The 19,647-nt window shown below is 43.0% G+C and overlaps 1 protein-coding gene across 7 annotated transcripts in view; it reads left to right on the forward strand.

Moving 5' to 3' along the window:
• PDE1C (phosphodiesterase 1C) overlaps positions 1–19,647 on the forward strand; it is a 300,153-nt gene that overhangs the window by 180,511 nt on the left and 99,995 nt on the right. Inside the window, exon 4 of one of the 7 annotated variants that reach the window (XM_088653444.1) lies at positions 557–583. The exons of the other annotated variants lie outside the window; for them this stretch is intronic. Coding sequence (XP_088509570.1) covers positions 557–583 — 27 coding nt within the window. The remainder of the gene's footprint in view (positions 1–556; positions 584–19,647) is intronic. 7 annotated transcript variants of the gene reach the window in all.

Consider the following 19,647-nt stretch of genomic DNA (forward strand, 5'->3'; position numbering starts at 1 on the left):
TTACTATACACTGTTTCTATGCATCAGTTTAAATCGGTATATTAATCCATTGCTCTTCAGTTGACTTTAGTACTGTTCTCCAGGGTTGCCGCTCAGAGGCTGCATCTGTCAAATTCAGTTGCTGAGTTCTAGACAGCCTTGGTGATTGATGATCAGACTTTTGGGGGAGTTATGCTGAAAATACAAACAAATAAATGCCAACAAGAAATGAAAGGTGATCGCTGCTATATAGACCAGACTGGGAGGCAACTGCTCTTGTGTCTGCGTTGTTTTCAGCTGTAACATGCAAATGGAAGATTTATAATACCAGGGATTTTTATTGCCTGGTTATGATGACTGGAATGGTGGATATGCATGGTAGAAAAATGGCACATTTTTTTGACTCCAAGGAGTTAGCTGCTCTGGAGGTTCCTCATCAACAAACTTGTCCTTTGGATCTTATGCTAAAGCTTCACCTCCTCCCATTATTGAAAACACTGATCCATTCACCATCTCCATCCTCATCCTAGGTTGACCCTACTTATTCCTCATGTTTATTTATGTTCTTTTTCTGCAGGAGAAAATATAAGAAAACATCACAGAGGTAGGTATCGAACGCAGAAGAACTCGAAGGCATTTGGCAGCGGGGGGAATCGGCAGAGATTATTTGTTGTTGTTTTAGCATTGTTCTTGTTCATGCTGTGAACCAACTACACCAAGGACAGGCAAAGTAAACCCATGGATAGAATCCACCCCACTAGAGCTTTCCTGCCCCTGATCTTCTACTGCAACTCACCCAGGGGTTGGTTGTTACAAAAGCATTAGAGATCCTGCAGGGTCTTGTGCTCCCAACTTCTGCACTGGTATTGGCTGGTTGGGATTAGATCTGTATTGATTAAACAAACCCCTTAGGGATTCAATGGGACCTCTGACTAAATAAGAAATGTAGTATTTGACATGTATGTTGGGATCTTAATAAACCAATGCCCACTTTCTTTGGAGAAATCTGCCTGCTTTATCTTTTATTGTGCTTTAAAACAGACATCAGCTGTGACCTCGTAATTATCAGGTGACTCTGCTTTATATAAGGAAACACTTGAAATCATGCCGTGCTGCAATGATAAGAGATAATGCAGCCTAATATTATGTATTGTTACACGCCACCCCAGTCTCTGAGCGGTGCAGGATTCCAAGGGTACAGGCACTTTCCCAGAGTTCGTGTTTCCTTTGGAAATGAGGCACAACACAGACTGTGGTGTCTTTATGATATATGGTTTATTCACACATATATACAACCTGAAGCTATGATGGAGGGGCTCACACCATTACTCTCCAAGAGGTTCTTGCTTCTCCCATGCCAGCAGAAATCAGCCATGGCCCTCTGTCCCTCTGTCCAGCTTTATGCATTTAACAGACTGCCACATCTATCAGGAGTTATGGGGAATCTGGCACCCCCAAACCCTGTATCTTTGCCAGGGAATCCTAAAGAGAGTAGAAGAACTAGTCCCTCTATAATAAACTGGGCCTCCATCTCTCACTACAGTGCACTGATTATATACCTTTATGCAACATAATGTTGACCCCCTTTCAGGTCGTCAGTGTCTATATTTTAGGAACTGCCCCATTATCTTGATTGTAACTATTGTTGGTATTGTATTTTAAAACTGGTTTTGCCCAATCTGGAAATCTCCTCCTCCACCCACCACCTCTTCTTCTTCTTCTTCCTCCTCCTTCAACTTTCTTTTTTAATGAAGTCATATTGCAGTAAAAGATTCACAATTTTGCAAAGACTTGGGATGTCGTATAAAAACATTTGGTGAAATGTAATGTTAAATGCGTGAAATGTCTCCATCTCCTTCTTATGGGTAAAATGTGGCGCAAACTTTCTACACATTTTGATTGAAATTTGTCTGGACTGTTTGGGGTCAAATAGAATTGCACTGGGGTTGGATCCTGCCCTTTTGCTAGCAGTTGACCATCTCTGGTTTAGGCCTATGCAAACAAAGAAGATTTGAAGAAGGCTTTGGAGTGAGTGAGTGAGTGAGTGAGTGGAGAGGTCCTATTCTGTCCTGCAATTAGCACTTTAATGAGCAATATCATGTGCTCCTGCTGTGTCAACTTAATGCCTTTGAAAACAACTGCAGGCTGATAATGTTTTCATCATAAACATGGGCATTTCGCAGCTCTCTAGGCAAAACCCCACTTCATTAGCCTCAAGTTCAGAAGGGCACTTGATCATCAAGCTATGATGCCAAGCAATCACTGCAACGCCAAGAAACAGCGTGTTTAATTAGGGTTGCTCATTTTTCACATCCAGGTTACTTTGGTTAAGAGAAGGCTAGCCAGCTATTTAGATAATTAGTACTTTGATGTTTACTTTACAGAGTTGGGTGCTTACTGGAGAGAAGGGTGGGGCAGAATTATCGAGAACTGTCTGGTGTCAAGCTGTCTGGCATAATTCTGTTCCATTTTATGGGGAATCTGAACATTTAGGAAAACATGTTCATTCTACAGTGTGCTCTTCCTAAATTACCATCAAGTACCTGGCAAGGCTGACCTGGCAAAAAGCTGGTTTAATGACCCTCTGATGAGTGCATGGAAATCACTGGTACTGCTTAGGAGCACCAAGTACCTTGAGGTCATTTGCATGCATAGTCTTGTGAAATTGGTCTCAGAATATTAATTTGCAAAAGGCTTAGGTGCTACTTTGTTTGTACAGCTTATTGCAAAATAAGAAGTGTGCAAAAATGTGTTAGGCATATGCCGTGGCTGTCAGTAGTATTTGGAGAAGAGTGGGGGGGGGGGGAAGAGTCTATATCATATCAGAAATATATTAGCATCCAATATTATTATGCTCCATTTAAAAATAGCCTCAGTTTATTGTTCCTTAATTTTGGCTTAATTTCCTTTTCACTTCTTATTTATTGACCTTGCAGAGTTATCTTGATTATCTAATTCTTTAAACTCCCCCAAGTAATTATAATGCTGCTCAGCTCAAATGAAGTAATTCTGGGTGTTGTGGGTCCCCCCCCCCAAAAAAAACCTTTATCTAGTAATACGACTGAACAGCAGAATGCTACCGGTATGTGAAAAGACTTGCCACCGTACTGAATGATCACTTTGATTTGAATTAAGATATGGTCGGATTAAAACATTGTAAATAAAGGAATGTATTAATTATGAACAGGAAAACCTGTATCTATTTTAAAACAATTCTTCTGCAAGAAACTGTAGTCTTTGGAATGATGTTAGCAACCCTCAGGGTCTAGTGGTATAGGACTGACAGCATATAACAACTCATACGTCAAGCCGTGTCCCATGCAAGCGTACACAGAAATTAGCCATATTTTGAGCAAGCACACACAGATGTCTGTGTGCTTCAGACCCTAAACAGATATGTGGGCATTTTTTCTCTACACTAGGTCAGTATTTATCAGCCAGCGCCAAGTAACCATAAAGGGGACCCTTCAGTGCCCGCGACCCCCCGGCGGCCATGGCAACGGCATCATAGACAAGCCCCACCCCCTTTGCTCCTCCAGCCACCCACTTTATGGGAGACCAAGCGAATGAGGATCAGAGAAATGGTGAAAACCCTTCTTAGAGGCATTTAGGTGTCCCAGATCTTGCTCTCATAAAAACTTCCTGGCAGTAAGAGCTGTTCGGCAGTGGAATTTGCTACCAAGGAGTGTGGTGGAGTCTCCTTCTTTGGAGGTCTTTAAGCAGAGGCTTGACAGCCATATGTCAAGAATGCTTTGATGGTGTTTCCTGCTTGGACTGGATGGCCCTTGTGGTCTCTTCCAACTCTATGATTCTAAGAAGTGACGCCATATTGAGTGGAGGATGAAGGGAGCGGGAGGCATAGATTTAAGAAATGTGTTAAAGGAATGCATGGAACTGAACTTCCAGTAACACGTTGAAAGGCTGTACTGAAGGGAAGGCCTCTTGGGAATTTGGGACTCTGTGTTAAAAAGTGGAAAGCCGTGATGTATTTTCTCTGTATTTTCGGGGCAGTTGGAGCGTATGTTGTGGGTTCAGATCATGTACTGAGATCCTGCTTTGGGTATCTTTCTAAGGCTCTGTATATGGTTACAAAGAGGAGGGTCTTCTTAGAGTGGGGGGGCCTCCCTAGGGAATGATCTCTTCTAGGATCGCAGGCCGGCCTGCTCTTGGCTGTCTTTGAGGAGGACTGCAAAGGATTTTCACCTGATTGTAAGAGACATAAATTCAAGCTGCTATGGTGGTGTTGCATTCCCTGTGCCTTAATTCGTTTTACATTTTAAAGTGATGTTGTACATTACAGTGGTACCTCGTGTTGTGAATGGGATCCGTTCCGGCGGCCTGTTCGCAACATGAAGTGCCGCATCTGTGCACGTGCGTGATGCAATGTGGCGCTTCTGTGCATGTGCAAAGCGTGAATTAGCGCTTCTGCGCATGCGTGCAGGTTACAGGCGCGCCGAACCCGGAAGTAACCCATTCCGGGACTTCTGGGTTCAGCGTGTCCGTAACCTGAAAAGACGCAACATGAAGCAGACGTATCATGAGGTATTGGTTTTATTTTAAATCATTCAATTTTTTTATCTTAAGTGTAAACTAATGGGGATCCTATTGGGCACAACTGCAAGCTATACTTTGTGAGGAAATACATTAACAATTGTAGTAAGCATGATATTGAAACTAAAGCCATAGAAATGGAGTGAGTCTATGTGCATTGCACCCCTATTTCACCAGTCTGGGAAATGTGTTAGTTGTCCTGTTGTTTAGAAGATTCTGGATTGTGTTGTACAAGATCCACATTATTTAAAGATGACACAACAATTAAAATTGATATGTTGTTGCTCTAGAATAGGAGTGGGGAACCCATGGTCCTCCTTATTTGCTGGACTGCCAATCTCTGCTGATGGAAACGGACGTCCAGCAATCACCGGAGGACCACAGCTTTCCTACTGCTGCCCTAGATTTAACCTTTACTTTAGGAGAATGTTGTGTTTTGAAGACCCTCACACGCACACACACAAAGCTAAGCCTTTGTGGGATCTGCCCCCATGAATTTGTTTTTACAGATTGCTCTGAAGAATCTTTACCCTTAGATCCTTGTTAGCTAACACGAAGATGGCTGCAATCTGGGATAATTTAAAGCCGTCTGTCGTTCATCCGTGTTACATTTAAATAGCAGTTCAGGGAGCCAGGGAGTTTGAGTTCTGAAGCCAAGAATTACCATATTTGCAGAGTGTAAATATACTCAGAAGATGTTAGCTGTGAAATAAATTTGCTGGTTATCAACCTTGCAAAATAGGTAAAGATGGTTTTGGGTGCTTTAATTAAAAATAGCTCTGGGTCACATTCCTATATCTACATGACCAGTTCAAAGGCCACAAATATATTCTGGGCTTTGGGGAGGTTTTTTTGGGGGGGTGGGAGGGGCAAATGAAAAAATTCATAGAGCATACTTTCTAGTATTCAAAGAAGCCAAATAGAAACTTGCTTCAAGGTCATTTTTCCTAACATCTCAATGAAAGCTTCATGTTCGTCTGCATTATACATAGGAATACGAATAGGGGTTTACTATATTATCCTGCAGTCTCTGGCCTTCTGCCTGGTGTGTTCCATGCAGTGTTGGCCCAGCGTGGTGGGTTGGGGGGCACTTAGTTCCTCGGGCCCACAGGGAAGTGTCTGTGAAGGTTGTGGTATCTTGGGTATCTGGTCCAGGGGGCTCCTGCTTGCCAACTTTCGATTTAGTGCCCCACATCAGACTGGAAGTCACAAACTCAGTCTGGTCCACTAGCAATGTAGTGGGTGGCCAATATTAAAGGTAGCCATTTACTTGTCATTCAGTGAACATGAGTATGCTGTATATCTTATCAATTTGCGCTGCCTACAGTTGCCGTGAAGAAAATCCAAGTGAGAATCTTGAAGCAATTGTTAGTGTGGTTTGTAAAGGAGACTCATTAATTTGAGCAAGTTAAATCTTAAAATGAACCTCAGGATATTTTGAGGTTTATTTTAATTTTGACTGCATTTAATAATAATAATAATAATAATAATAATAATAATAATAATAATAATAATAATTTATTATTTATACCCCAGCCACTCTGGGCGGCTTCCAACAGAAAAATAAAATAAAATAATCGATTAAACAGTAAAAGCCTCCCTAAACAGATGTTGATTGATTGATTGATTCCATCTGCCCTTTTATTCAAAGAGCTCAAGGTAATGTACATGATTCTCCTTGTTCAATCCCCACAAGAACCTTGTGAGGTAGCGACTGACCCAAGGTCACCCAGTGAGCTTTGTGGCTGAGGGGGCCTTGAACTCTTTTCTCTTCCAGGCCCTAGTCTGATACTCTAACCACTACACCACACTGGCTGTCTAAATGGAGATTGTATTTACCCATATTTGTGCCAATAGACACTCTACTGCATTGGTAATGGCCTGTGAGCAATAAATATTTATTCGATGTTGGACCCAAAGTCAGACACTTGGTCTGGTTTCTTAGCCGGCGACATTGAAGCCTCTGACTCCTTGTCTTGCTCAGCTAAACTCTGGGGCCAGATGCATGTATGAAGTCGTGACAAAACCTTGCAGGGTCTTACATGCAAATGCATGTGCTAACACCATAATGATGATGACATTTCTTGTAAATGTGTCTAATAACACCCCCTTTCACCCAACAACAGCAGCAACAAACTTTGGCACTGAAACCGTTGCTTGGAGGAATCAACAGAGTTTGGGAAGCTGCAGATTAATCTCAATAGCTTGCTTTGACAACATTCCAAATGTCATTCTGTATTCAATTCACTCACTTGAGTCTGTCATGTCATTTTGTGGATAGGCTTCTCGGAACACATTTTAACGTGTTGTTTACGATAACAGACGGGCACTTGAGGAGCTATTACGACCCAGTTCTGGATATTTTAAGGGGCAGGGAATTGTTCAGCCTTTGCCTCAGTTCCTCCTGGATTGTCCTGACAAAATGTCTTTATTCAAAGCAAGACTCCTCGTGCTTAATGCAAACTAGGAGAAGACCTTTGGGGTTTCGGAGAACAGCGCTATTATCAGTCTTTACGAAGCTTCAGTTCATGTCGCACAATGAGTCCATGCTCTGGATAAGGGACCTGGAGTGGCAACAGGGCCTATTGTGTCACATCACCTGTCATCTTGCAGAAGTGATAATGCACCAAAGCAGAAGACTAGAGCTCCACTACTTTCCTCTGCCATAGGAGCACCAGGTAGAGCGCTGTTCAAAACACGCAATGGCTTCCGAAGAATGAGTAACTGATTCACCTCGATACTGTTTGCAATATCTGTCAAACTCTGTTGCTTAGCATCATCCCTCCACCTCTCCCCTCTGCATGTGTCAGATAAAAATAGGTCCTCCTGTTTTATATTACATGGCAGGGTTCCTCCTTGGAGATAACTTGGAGATCAAGTGAGTGGAATGAAACATGTGCTTCCATGGGCACTTGCTGGTCATGAAAGGACCCTGGACCACTTGGCTATTTCAAAGAAGCTCCTTTTGCCTTCTGTCTTATATATACAAATAGTAGTGAACCCGGTTTTCTGTCGGGCCTGATGTAGCTGGAGCGGAACCATCCACACAGAAGATGGGAATATCAGCAAGCCCGGGGGAACCCTGAATTGAGTAGAAGTGCAAAAACAAAACAAAACAAAACACATCTGGGTGGGGCCCCTAAACAGGAAGATCTCAAGTGACTGAATTACAATTGATGGTACACATAGTATTATTTGAATTTGTAAGTGGTAGGTGGGTCTATGGTGCTGGAGGAGACTCTTGGGAGTCCCATGGACTGCAAGAAGATCAAACCTATCCATTCTGAAGGAAATCAGCCCTGAGTGCTCAGTGGAAGGACAGATCCTGAAGTTGAGGCTACAATACTTTGGCCACCTCATGAGAAGAGAAGACTCCCTGGAAAAGACCCTGATGTTGGGAAAGATGGAGGGCACAAGGAGAAGGGGATGACAGAGGACGAGATGGTTGGACAGTGTACTCGAAGCTACCAACATGAGTTTGACCAAACTGTGGGAGGCAGTGGAAGACAGGAGTGCCTGGCGTGCTCTGGTCCATGGGGTCATGAAGAGTCGGACACAACTAAACGACTAAACAACCACAACAACAAGGTGGCTCTGTGAATGTTTGCACAATGAAAGCAGGGCAACCTCTGCCCTTCTGCTTCCAAAGTGGCTCAGCCGGGGAACATTTCCTCTGGCTCTGCTGCGATAACTGCTGTGTAGCTTCCTTTTCTTGGTCCACAGGCTTCCAGTAGCAATAGAGAAAATGGACAGCAGGAAGACCAGAAAATAAGACAGTGGGCAGACAGACAGAGCCACCGCTGGAGAAAGAGACCAGAGCATACAAGGCAGGGGCGCCCACTGCAGTGCAGGCTTGGACTATTCCTACAGGGCTGGACCTATTATTAGGCAGAGAGCTGCTGCTGAATTGGGAGTCCGCCATGTGCCCCCTAAGGTAGCCTGCTGCCCAGCAGAGGATGCTGAAGTAAGAATCAACAGCCAAGTGGGTGGGGGATGCACCAGTGGATTCTTTGCCTCAGGCAGCAAAATGTCTTGAGCCTCAACACCTCCCCCTTCTCCAGTATTCTCTTGAGATGTTGGCTTAATTGGTTTCCCTATTTGGTTCTCCCAGGGTCACATTTTTTTTTTCAAAATGGCACGTATGCTATCATTGCTGGTGGTTTTTTTTAAAAAATAATAATAATAAAATAAATAAAAGTAACGTGATGAAGCAGGAAGTGAAAATGCCCCCTAACTGCAGAAGTGAAATTGACAAGAGGATTCTCCAAAAGTTCCCTGAGCGGAAGAAAACCAAGTGGGAGGTTGCGATGAAGAGAATGCCAGAAGAAGGAGCAGGAGGTTGGCACACTATCGCTGACCTATGCAGAAGAGCATCACATCATGGATCAGCACACACAGGAGACACCTGGTCTTCTCCCTCCCTACCTGGCGCAGGAGTAATGACGTTCGAAGTGGGGGAAGAAGCATTATATGAATGGGTGTAAAGCACATTAACTGAAGCGGAGGAAGATTCCCGAGTGAGTGAAAATTAAAGCACTTTAAAACAAAGGTGGGGTGAGTAATCAGAGCACAAAGAGCTCCTCAAAACACTTGACACCCCACCCTCAAACAGAGCAACTCAATTTAAAAGCAGGCCTTTCCTCCGATGGGTGTTCCATGCCCATCTTTGCCTGTCTCTCCCTTTTCTGACGGTCCCATTTCCCAATTAAAAAAAGGAGGGAAGTGGGCAGCAATTCTGGATTTAGGGCAGTTCCCCCACACGGGGGGCTGAGCCAAGTGGGCACAAAATATAAATAAAACAGGAATTATTGTGAAAATAAGAAATTTGGGGGGGGGGATTTTGTCCTCACTCAGGGCGCCATATTACCCAATTTCATCCCTGTGGGCAGTGGAGGGACCCTAGCAACAGTGGGGACAATTCTGACTTATTTTGGAGGTGATGAGGAGATGCAAGGAAAGCCCTTAGAATGTATGTGTCATTTTGGTCTCAGGCAGAGCGCTCTCTTCTGATCTAGCCTTACAAGAAATCCCCGTTCTGGGGTTTCTTGGGATAATGTGGAGCCTGGCTATTCCATGGCAGCTTTTCTGACCAATCTGGTGGGGTGCGGCCTCGGGTGACGTTGCAGCAACGTCAAGCTGATGTTGAATCCAAGCAAGATGGAGGCACTTTAGGCGAGTGATTCTCAAGTCCAGATTATTAGTCAACTGCCTGCTTTGGGTGGGAAAATACTCTGACCCAAAGAGAGGGTTTGTAGTCTGTGTGTGTTCTTGGATCCATCTTTGTCGCTAGAGGCCCAAATGGATAGGAGGGTCTTCCACCAGCTTCAGCTGCTAAAACAGCTACAGCTGTTCCTCGAAAAAGGTCACCCATGCACTGGTAACTTCTTGGCTGGATTTCTGTAATGTGCTCTATGAGGTTGGTCCAGAAGCTTTAGCTGGTGCAAAATGCAGTGGCTTGACTGCTCTCTGGGGCAAAATATTGCCACCAGCTTATACCAGTGCTGAAAGACCACGAGCTGCCAATTAGCTCCTGGGATAAGTCCAAGGGGCTGGTTTTGGTGTGTAAAGCCCTATTCAGCTTGGGACCAAAATACTTAAAATACTGTCTCACCCAGGGGTCAGCAAACTTTTTCAGCAGGGGGCCGGTCAGACCTTGTGGGGTGGACAGACTATATTTTTGGGGGGGAAATATGAACGAATTACTATGCCCCACAAATAACCCAGAGATGCATTTTAAATAAAAGGACACATTCTACTCATGTAAAAACAAGCTGCTTCCTGGACCGTCTGCGGGCTGGATTTAGAAGGTGATTGGGCCGGATCTGGCCCCCGGGCCTTAGTTTGCCTACCCATGGTCTCACCTGTTGTAAACCCAATGGATCACTGTGTGATCAGTAGGTGAGGACCTACTGCAGATAACCATCTTATCAGAAAGTTCATTGTGTAGAGCAGGCATCCCAAAACTTCGGCCCTCCAGATGTTTTGGACTACAATTCCCATCATCCCTGACCACTGGTCCTGTTAGCTAGGGATCATGGGAGTTGTAGGCCAAAACATCTGGAGGGCCGCAGTTTGGGGATGCCTGGTGTAGAGTATAGGAATTGAGCCTTTAGTGTTAAGGCACGTACCCTTTGAAATTCCCTTCTATTAAATATTAGTCAGGCACTATCTCTATTGTATTTTCAGTGCATTTTCTAATCCTTTTCCAGTCTGCATCTGTCTTAGAATTCTTTTAAAGATTTTTTTTAGATGTTTTTAATTGTTATTTTTTGTGTGCTTGCCATTCTGTGCTCCTTTGGGAGGGAGGGTGTGATATAAATTTAATAAATAAACTGATAAGGAAGTAGGTCCTGGAGTATGTCCTTATGTGATGTGCAAAGATGTTGTATCTGTACATGTTTTGGAGCTTTGCTCTGTTGAGCTGTAATGAATTGTTTTCAGCTTGGCACATTTAGTTTCACGTTGAATTCTGCATTATTTGCAGGCGGCTCTGTTCATGTTATTGCAGCCCCTGATGTATGGAAGAAAAAGAGGTGTGATTAATAAACTACTGAACAGTAATGAAGATATCAGTACAATAAATTCCCTGCTTTATCAAAAGGCCAATTGTTAACTGTACATGACTGGGGCTAGCTCCAGGCAGGAAAGGAAAGCAGCCAGTTCACTGACAAATGAGACTTACATTTAAAGTAAAATAGAATGGCAGTGTAATGCACACTGAAATTTGCTCTTGGCTTTAACTACAGAATCGCTTGGAGCGGAGAGATTGAAAAGCTGGTGACTATGCTTATGCTTTGCATAGCAATGCCATATTTTAGATATAAACCTTTGTCAAGGCTAGATCCCAGGACACTGTGGTCCTTATAGTGCATTTGTAAAAATGCCATGGTTTAAGGAAAAAGGAATGAAATTGCTGCTATCAGTTGCTAAGCTGTTTTATTATGAAAGCCTTTCTCGTGTAAGTGTTGCACAAAATGTACCCACGCTGAAGGATGTTGAAAGATTCTGAAAGCTCGATTATTTATTTTCTAGGCATTATTGGGGGGGGGGAGGGGGCACTGGCATTCTGCAAAAGTTTTAATTATCACTTCAGTTAGAGTCGTTTACTATATTTGTGTTATTGCTTCAATTAGAATAGTTTATTTTAGTTGTGTGCTGTTAGTTGGCCAAAGAGCATTAGATTTTGGATTACAATTACTGTTACATACCAAGTGATGTGATATAATAGGCTATTCTGTGTTGAGCTCTTGTGTATCGTGATACAGAAGGTCTCTCTTCCCAAAAGTGAGGATAAGCTAGAAATGAAAGGGAGAAAGAAGGGAGAAGATGTGGAGCCAATCAACAGTCGTACCTTGCAAATATAAGCCGCAACCTATTCAATATGCCTACATTTTTAATTTGCCAAATAATTGTAATCTTTCCCCAAGATAGCATAGAAGAATCATATTATTAATCATGAGATGGGCATATATTAATACTGGAGGACCTCAGTGTTTGCTTCCTACATTGCATCCCTATCTGCTGTTCCTCTTTAACAATTTGATCCATCTCTTAGTGGAGCCTTTTCATTGATCTCAGCAGACTATGGATGGGGACCCAAAAAGAAACCTTATTAACGCACTTTTTCTGTAAGTGATTAAAGTGTAGAATTGGGCATCTTTCCTTGGTCAAATCTGAGCTTAACTGTAGCAGAAATGACTTGCCGTTTATGTAGTAAACTCTATGGGTTGCTGCAATGAAGACTGGTGTGTATCTTGCAGAAAAGGCAGACTAATAAAACCTCTCTAATCGGGGCTGTTAGATGTTTTTAAAGGAAGGCCATTGCTTAAAAGGGGGCTTTATGTTTACTTTTGTTTATTCTGAGGAAATTCGAGGAAGAGCTTATAGCTCAGCACAAGAAACAGCCAAGGTCTCAGATTGAATTCTTGGCATATCTAGACAGAAGAATTATGCAGCCGGTGATGTGAAAGACCCCTTCGCTGGGGTGCCAGTCAGTCAGTACTGGGATAAATGCACAAATATTCTGACCTCGTTTTAGGTGGCTTCCTTTAAAACTAAAACTAAAATAAAATTCTAAACATGCTGTGAACTGCTGAAACCGTGTTCTCGACTCCTTTTCAGTTCTGACATTCTCCTTCCAAGTGATTCCCCCCTCAGCTTGAGCTGGGAAGAATATTAAATCGTAAAGTGGGTGCAAAATGACTTATGGTTTATTTACAAGTCCTTTCCAGAAGAAATAGCACTGTGACCTTTCGGCCATGCTACTGGCTGTTAAATGGTGTTTCTAAAATTAAACTGTTCCTCTCAGTCTGTGGTAATTGGTAGATCCACTTTGCAGGACGTTTCTATGCAGCAGAAGTAAATCCTGAGTTTAGGATTGCAAACTAATTACTCAAACAGGCCTATAATTCTTCTTATTTTGCATTATATGAACAAGGAGTTGCATGTGGTTCTACAGAATGAAGTCCTATATTGAGTCTGAATCCATCTGACATTTAAACAGTTATACAAATATTTTCATTTTAGTAACGTCTGTCAACAGTTTTACCAAAGAAGTATATATTTTTTTCCCTTTCCAATATGGTATTGAGAAACAGTCTTTTTTCTGTATAATGTTGCTGAGGTTCTAAATAAAGCACTTTTGGGTGAGACACGTCTTGATGAAGAAAACGCAAAAGCAAAACATCGTTTGGTAATTTTACAGGCAGAGATATAACCTGATCTGAATGCGAGAAAGGCATCCCACATGTGAAATTAACTGAGATCTAGGTAAAACATCTATCCATATTGAGCATATCAGTTTCCTCTTCAGTCATTCGTGTACATTTGCAACCTGCTGCTCTTTTATAAGCATGTTAATTAAAATGTGAAGGCAGATGGCAAATCTGAAATGGAACATATTAGGCTAACCACAATACCTTGGTGTAATGTAAATTACCTAGCCAAACCCAAGCACTTGACGAACATAAATAGGTGCTGTTGTTCCTATACTTAGTAGCAGGATGGTTGTTGTGGAGAGGAGACTGCAGGGACGGCCCTCTCAGGGATATTCCAGGCCCCTCCCTGAATGTTCAGTTTTCACTAAGAAAAAGAAGAAAATTAAGTCACCCTTACTCATGGCAATATGAGGGAAAGCGTGCATGTAGCATTCTACCCAGTTGCCCAATACGAAGTCAAATTGCTCCACTTTCTCCTTTGCACCCTAACATTTCTAGTTGCGGACTGCCTTAGTGGAGTTCTGCTCCTTGTGTGAGCTACGAACTCATGCCAAAGAGCTTACAATACGTGATCCCAATGCTAGCTCATCTCTAAAGAGGAAGGGGGCTGTGTATCCTATGCAGTTTCAGAAATAATAACATCTGTAGGCCCCGTGAACCAGCAAGGTTTGTGCTTGCAGTTCCTCTGAGGGGGCGACTTGACTTGTGCAGTTTCCTCGACACTCCCTTCTCATTGGTGGATGTGTAATAGGCCCGTAGGGCAGGAGCGGAGAGCTAAAGGAGCCCAACAAAGCTGAGGACGACTTTGAACAGGGGCAGCCAGTTACACATCAGCTCTCACCTATCCTGCTGCAACTTTTAATGAGTGGATGCAGCGAAATGGTTAGCACATTTGTTTGGGCTGGTTGGCAGGCGGGCAGATAGATAGATAGATAGATAGATAGATAGATAGATAGATAGCTGCCAAGTACCCCATTTTTCCCAGGAAACTCCCGTTTTTCATACCTTTTCCCGGCGGTCCCCTGTATCACTTCGTCTCCCGTTATTCTCCCTTATATTCTCCTGCTTCGCCCAGGAAAAATGGTCGGCGCCAGCACCAAGAGTCACATCTACGCATGTCCGGAAGTGCGTAGACGCGACTTCCGGTGTCGCCGGCGGCCATTTTTGGTGCCCGTAGATGGGCAAAGCAACACCGGAAGTCGCATCTACGCACTTCCGGACATGCGTAGATGTGATTTCCGTTGCTGGCACCAGCCATTTTTGAATCCTCTGTAAGCCAACAAGAGGACTCTCTTAATCTCTAGCATGTTGCTGTTGACACAGCAATACTAACATCCTCAGTGAATCAGCCTACAGCTGAAAATGGCTGGTACTGCTGCACACTCTGAGCTTCCTCCCACTTGACTGTGGCCATGCCTGCTCTCTTGCCTTATAGTAGGTGCACTGGCAACAGCAAACAATGGAATTGGCTCAGGGCATCCATCAGCAATGCTCCAAAAGCTGTGTCTGTTCCGTTGCTGTACCCAAGCTGTTCACAGTCATTCTAGGTAATAGCAGACCCTCCAAGTGTCCTTGTTTTCTAAGGACAGTCCCAGATTTACAGAAGCTGTCCCAGTTTTTTATTTGATCCAGAATGCCTCGCTTTCCCTTAGAAAAATCTCTATTTGCATCAGAGAAATGTTAGAGAGGACGTTCAATTTTCATCGGAGAAATGTTGGAGGGTATGCAACAGTGCAAGTGAATTCACCAACCGAATGACTTGTACACGGTAGTTGGGCTTTGGGGGTACCTGGGAATGTGTATGTATGGTCAGCAAGGCACCACCTCATTTAGACTTAATGCTGAATACACAATACAGTGGAACCTCGGTTTATGAACACCTCGGTTTACGAATTTTCAGTTTACGAACGCCGCGGACCCATCTGGAATGGATTAATCCACTTTCCATTACTTTCAATGGGAAAGTTCGCTTCAGTTTATGAACGCTTCAGTTTATGAACAGACTTCCGGAACCAATTGTGTTCATAAACCGAGGTACCACTGTATACATTTGAAGCACATTTGAAGCACATTCCTCCCCTAAGAATTCTGGGTACTGTAGTTTATGCCTTAAAGTGTTCCAATTCCCAGCAGCACTTAACAAACTACAGTTCCCAGAATTCTGGGGGGGGGAAGGAGTGCTTTGAATGCACTATAAAGATATACAGTGGTACCTCAAGTTACAAACACCTCAGGTTACAAACGCTTCAGGTAACAAAATCCGCTAACCTGGAAGAGTTACCTTGAGTTAAGAACTTTGCCCCAGGATGAGAACGGCAATCGTGTGCCGGAGGTACAGCAGCAGCAAGAGGCCCCATTAGCAAAAGCACGCCTCTAGTTAAGAACAGTTTCAGGTTAAGAACGGACCTTCGGAATGAATTAAGTTTGTAACTAGAAGTACCACTGTAATGTGTACATAAGCCCTAATAATGAGAGTCCAATAGAAAACATTGCTTTGTTCAATGTAAAACGAAGTTAGCTAATAATAGAAAGTAGAAAAGGTAGTATTTCCCAACAGTGAACAATGGTTAATGACTTTTGGCCAATGTAAGGAGCTGATCATAGTAAGCATTTATTACCAAGGTGCTATGCATTGAATTTATTTCCCCTTCATTGCTTGACATTGGAGCTATGAATCAAACACTTGCTATTTGCTTTCCGTTGTGCAAGCAATTTCCTTGATATACTGATAATCAAACAACACATCTTTACAAATTGACTGTACATTATTTTGCAATTGGTTTAAAGGACAATGAAAAACTGAAGCCCGTTTCTATTTTATATAGTCTCATATTTATGGCAGTCTTGTACCATAAATATTGCTTCACAAAAGAAAAGAAAATAACTAGTTTTTCTCCCTGACAATAAATTCTCTACAGAAGAATATTGGATTGCAGTATAAACAGTGATTTTTAGCAACCTTGTTCTAAGGAGAAGAGTCTGTAGTGAAGATCATTTTTCTGTAGTAGCAGAAGAAAAATAAAGTATGGGTACCACCCAGACAGAATGAAGAACCTTTCTTTAGGCTGCAAGCCTATGACCCATATACAGTGGTACCTTGGAAGTCGAACGGAATCGGTTCCGGTTTCCGCCTGCAGGAATGGCGGACCTGTTTTCCATCTCTCTGACCTTTGTAAGGAATTTGGCGGTTGCTAGGGGAGTAAATGGCAACCCCCTACCCTCTCCGGGGGTTACGGAGAGGGGCCGCTGGCCCGCGATGCCCCCAGACCCACTCCGACTGTTTTTGGAGTGGGGGGAGCTTGGGCTGAGCACTTACAAGGGCCAGGACTCCCGGACGCTAATCTGCATGGCGGGGATTTCCATGGTTAAAGAAGATAATTAGGCTTAAATCTATGGACATACTTCAGAAGGAGGGAAAGAAGCGCTGTTTACTGCTGAGAAATTTATGCTGCCGAGTGAGAGGAGTCAAAGATTGTACTGCATCTGGAAGAAGGATTGATGGGGACGGAGCGATAAGGGGAGTGAGTTTTTATTTTATTTTTTTTCTTCATATTGTTGCCTCGTACCTTCCCGGACGCGATGTCCTGGCTTGTTTGGAGTGAAAGAGAAGCAAAAGACTGTGTGAGTTGAACCTTATAACTGTTGTTACTGAGCATATTTTTTTAAAGATGTGGAGTTGCCGATGAGAAAAGCCCCCCCTAGTCGGACGGAAGGAGTTCTGAATGCGTTCGGAGGATTTATGAGCTGTGACGCACTTTAAATTGGAGCAGCGACCTGAAGCTAAGTTCAGCTATAGGGCAAGGAGATCCATTAATTTACCAAGAGTCTATGGTTTGATGTTTGGGTCTCCTGCCTGGAAAAGCTGTAAATTCTATAATGATCGTAAATCTTCATGGCTATGAGAGAAAAGCGAAAGTGATTTGAGCTTTTTAAGATGGCGCTACTTCGAATTGCTTCAACGCAACAGGAGCTCCATTAAGAAGATTTATGGGGAGGCTGGACTGATTAACTCACACAGGAGAAAGAACATCTGTGAGACTTTGTTTGATATTTATATCAGCAGCTGGGAAACAATCGTGAAAGTGGAAAACATCTATGTGACTGTAAGGGGAAGATCTGGATTATTATGAACTTGAAGGACGATTTGAACTTTAGAAAAAAGACGGCAGTGGACAGTTGCGAGGAATTCCCAATTTCTTGAAGCATGGGAACCCAAATAAAAAATTCTTTAGATGATTTGGCATAACATTCGGTCTGATTGATATATATATGTGTATAATTTGAAATATTGAATGTGATATAATTGGTTTTAATTGGAAAATTAATAAAAATATTTTTTTTAAAAAAAAGGAAGTCGAACGGAATCTGTTCTGGAACTTCCAAAATGTTTGGAAACCAAGGACCATTTCAATTTGGGGAAAAAAAGATAAAAGTGGTTTGGAAGCCAGGGCATGCATCAATCTGAAAGTATCCATAATTTGGTTGGGCTTCTAAGAAACTTCACAAGAATTTGGTAGTCTGATCACAGGTGCATATTTTAATCCTGAATAATAGACTCAATGACTCAGTTTTGATGCCATGATTTTCGACTCCAGGGATACATAGATTCCTCTACCTTTTCGTATACTGTGTCTTAGATTAAAATGACTAATTTGTTTTTCACTTGTCTTTATGAACCATCACGGGGCATCAGAGACTTCATTAAAAAAAACAAAAACCTTCCTTCCTTCTAATTAAATGAGTTGGAGCTTTAAAAAAATTGAATTCTTTCCTTTCCCCCTCAGCAGAAATCAAAAGAAATGGATTTCGCCCAGGGCTACCTATTTTTGGGACGCAGGTAGTGCTGTGGGTTAAACCACAGAGCCTAGGGCTTGCTGATCAGAAGGTCGGTGGTTCAAATCCCTGCAATGGGGTGAGCTCCCGTTGCTCAGTTCCAGCTCCTGCCAACCTAGCAGTTCGAAAGCATGTCAAAGTGCAAGTGGATAAATAGGTACTGCTACAGCGGGAAGGCTTTTCCGTGTGCTGCTCTGGTTCACCAGAAGCGGCTTTGTCATGCTGGCCACATGACCCGAAAGCTGTATGCCGGCTCCCTCGGCCAATAATGCGAGATGAGCGCCGCAACACCAGAGTCGGTCACGACTGGACCTAATAGTCAGGGGTCCCTTTCCTTTACCTTTACCTATTTTTACCACCACTAATCTGGGGGCTCCAACACTATGTTTTGGACTATGCCTGCTTTCTTATGATACAGGCATCAAATAAGCCTGACCCATCGGGTCAAATGGAGCCTACTAGCAAAAACAGGTTTATTGACACCATAGTGGGTAATTTGGTATGAGGGGTGATGCATGCACAAATATTTGACCAATGCAGTGACCCCACAGATTTGACAGTACTTTCCGTCTTGGGCATGTCGTTTTGTTGTTACCTACGATTGCATCTGACTTTGCGAGGAGGTACTGTATCTTTAACAGTAGCAGAGAGAGAGAGAGTTGCATGGTTTGTAGTCTCTTCCATCATTGTGGCAGGAGAAACCATAAGTTTCTCTGCCATTGATCCATGATGGGCAACCCTGGCTGTTCACGTTGGCTTTCCATCGCGAGCCCTTTGGCCCTGTGGAATCGCACCGCGGTGATGTAGATTGTTGGAGTCTATGCAGGGAGTGGAAGCATGAATGAATAAAAACGAGAGCAGGATTACTGGTCGGAAGTGGGAAAGCTTCTTTGTCATGAGATTCAGCACCTAAAATATGGATAAGAGGATGTGGTTGTGCTAATCCTGGCTCTGAGCTGGATTAACTTTTTCAGAAAAGAAAAAGAAAAATGCTGTTTCGGCTGCTTTGATGTAGCATGCATAAAAGGCACAACCTGTTTTGGGTTTTTCTTTATACTGCAGGCATAGATGTGCTGCTGCTTAAATGTCTATAAAATAGGCAGGCTTAACATTATTTTGGTTTGGATTTCTGCCTTAGCTGGTTAAAAAGAAAAAGAAAAAAGCTGGAGCTGAGGTGACAGTTCTAAGAAAGTCGAGGATAAAAATGTAACGCAACAACAATGAGAAGTTCAGGGGGAAAAATCAGACAACACAGTACAGTAAAACCACAGTGAAACCCCAGATAAAATATATGTGTCACAGGGTAGTTGCAGCTACTCTAGAGTAACGACTCTCCAGAAAGTTGCCTTTTCATGCTTTTATTGTGTGCAAACTATTTACAGTGCTGGAGCTGTACAATGTACATGTTCTCAGTTGGAGTCAGAACCTCGGAATGGCGATTCCCGCGTTCTTTTCCAACAAAGCAGTCTGGGAATCGCAAATCTCCTCCCCCGTTTCTTTCAGCGCAATTCCGGAACTGGAGGGAGAGGTCTTCTTGCCGTGTTTTCCTTCCTCCCTCTTTCCCTCT

Source organism: Zootoca vivipara, chromosome 11 (assembly GCF_965207765.1).
Source record: "Zootoca vivipara chromosome 11, rZooViv2.hap1.1, whole genome shotgun sequence".
Lineage (NCBI taxonomy): Eukaryota > Metazoa > Chordata > Lepidosauria > Squamata > Lacertidae > Zootoca > Zootoca vivipara.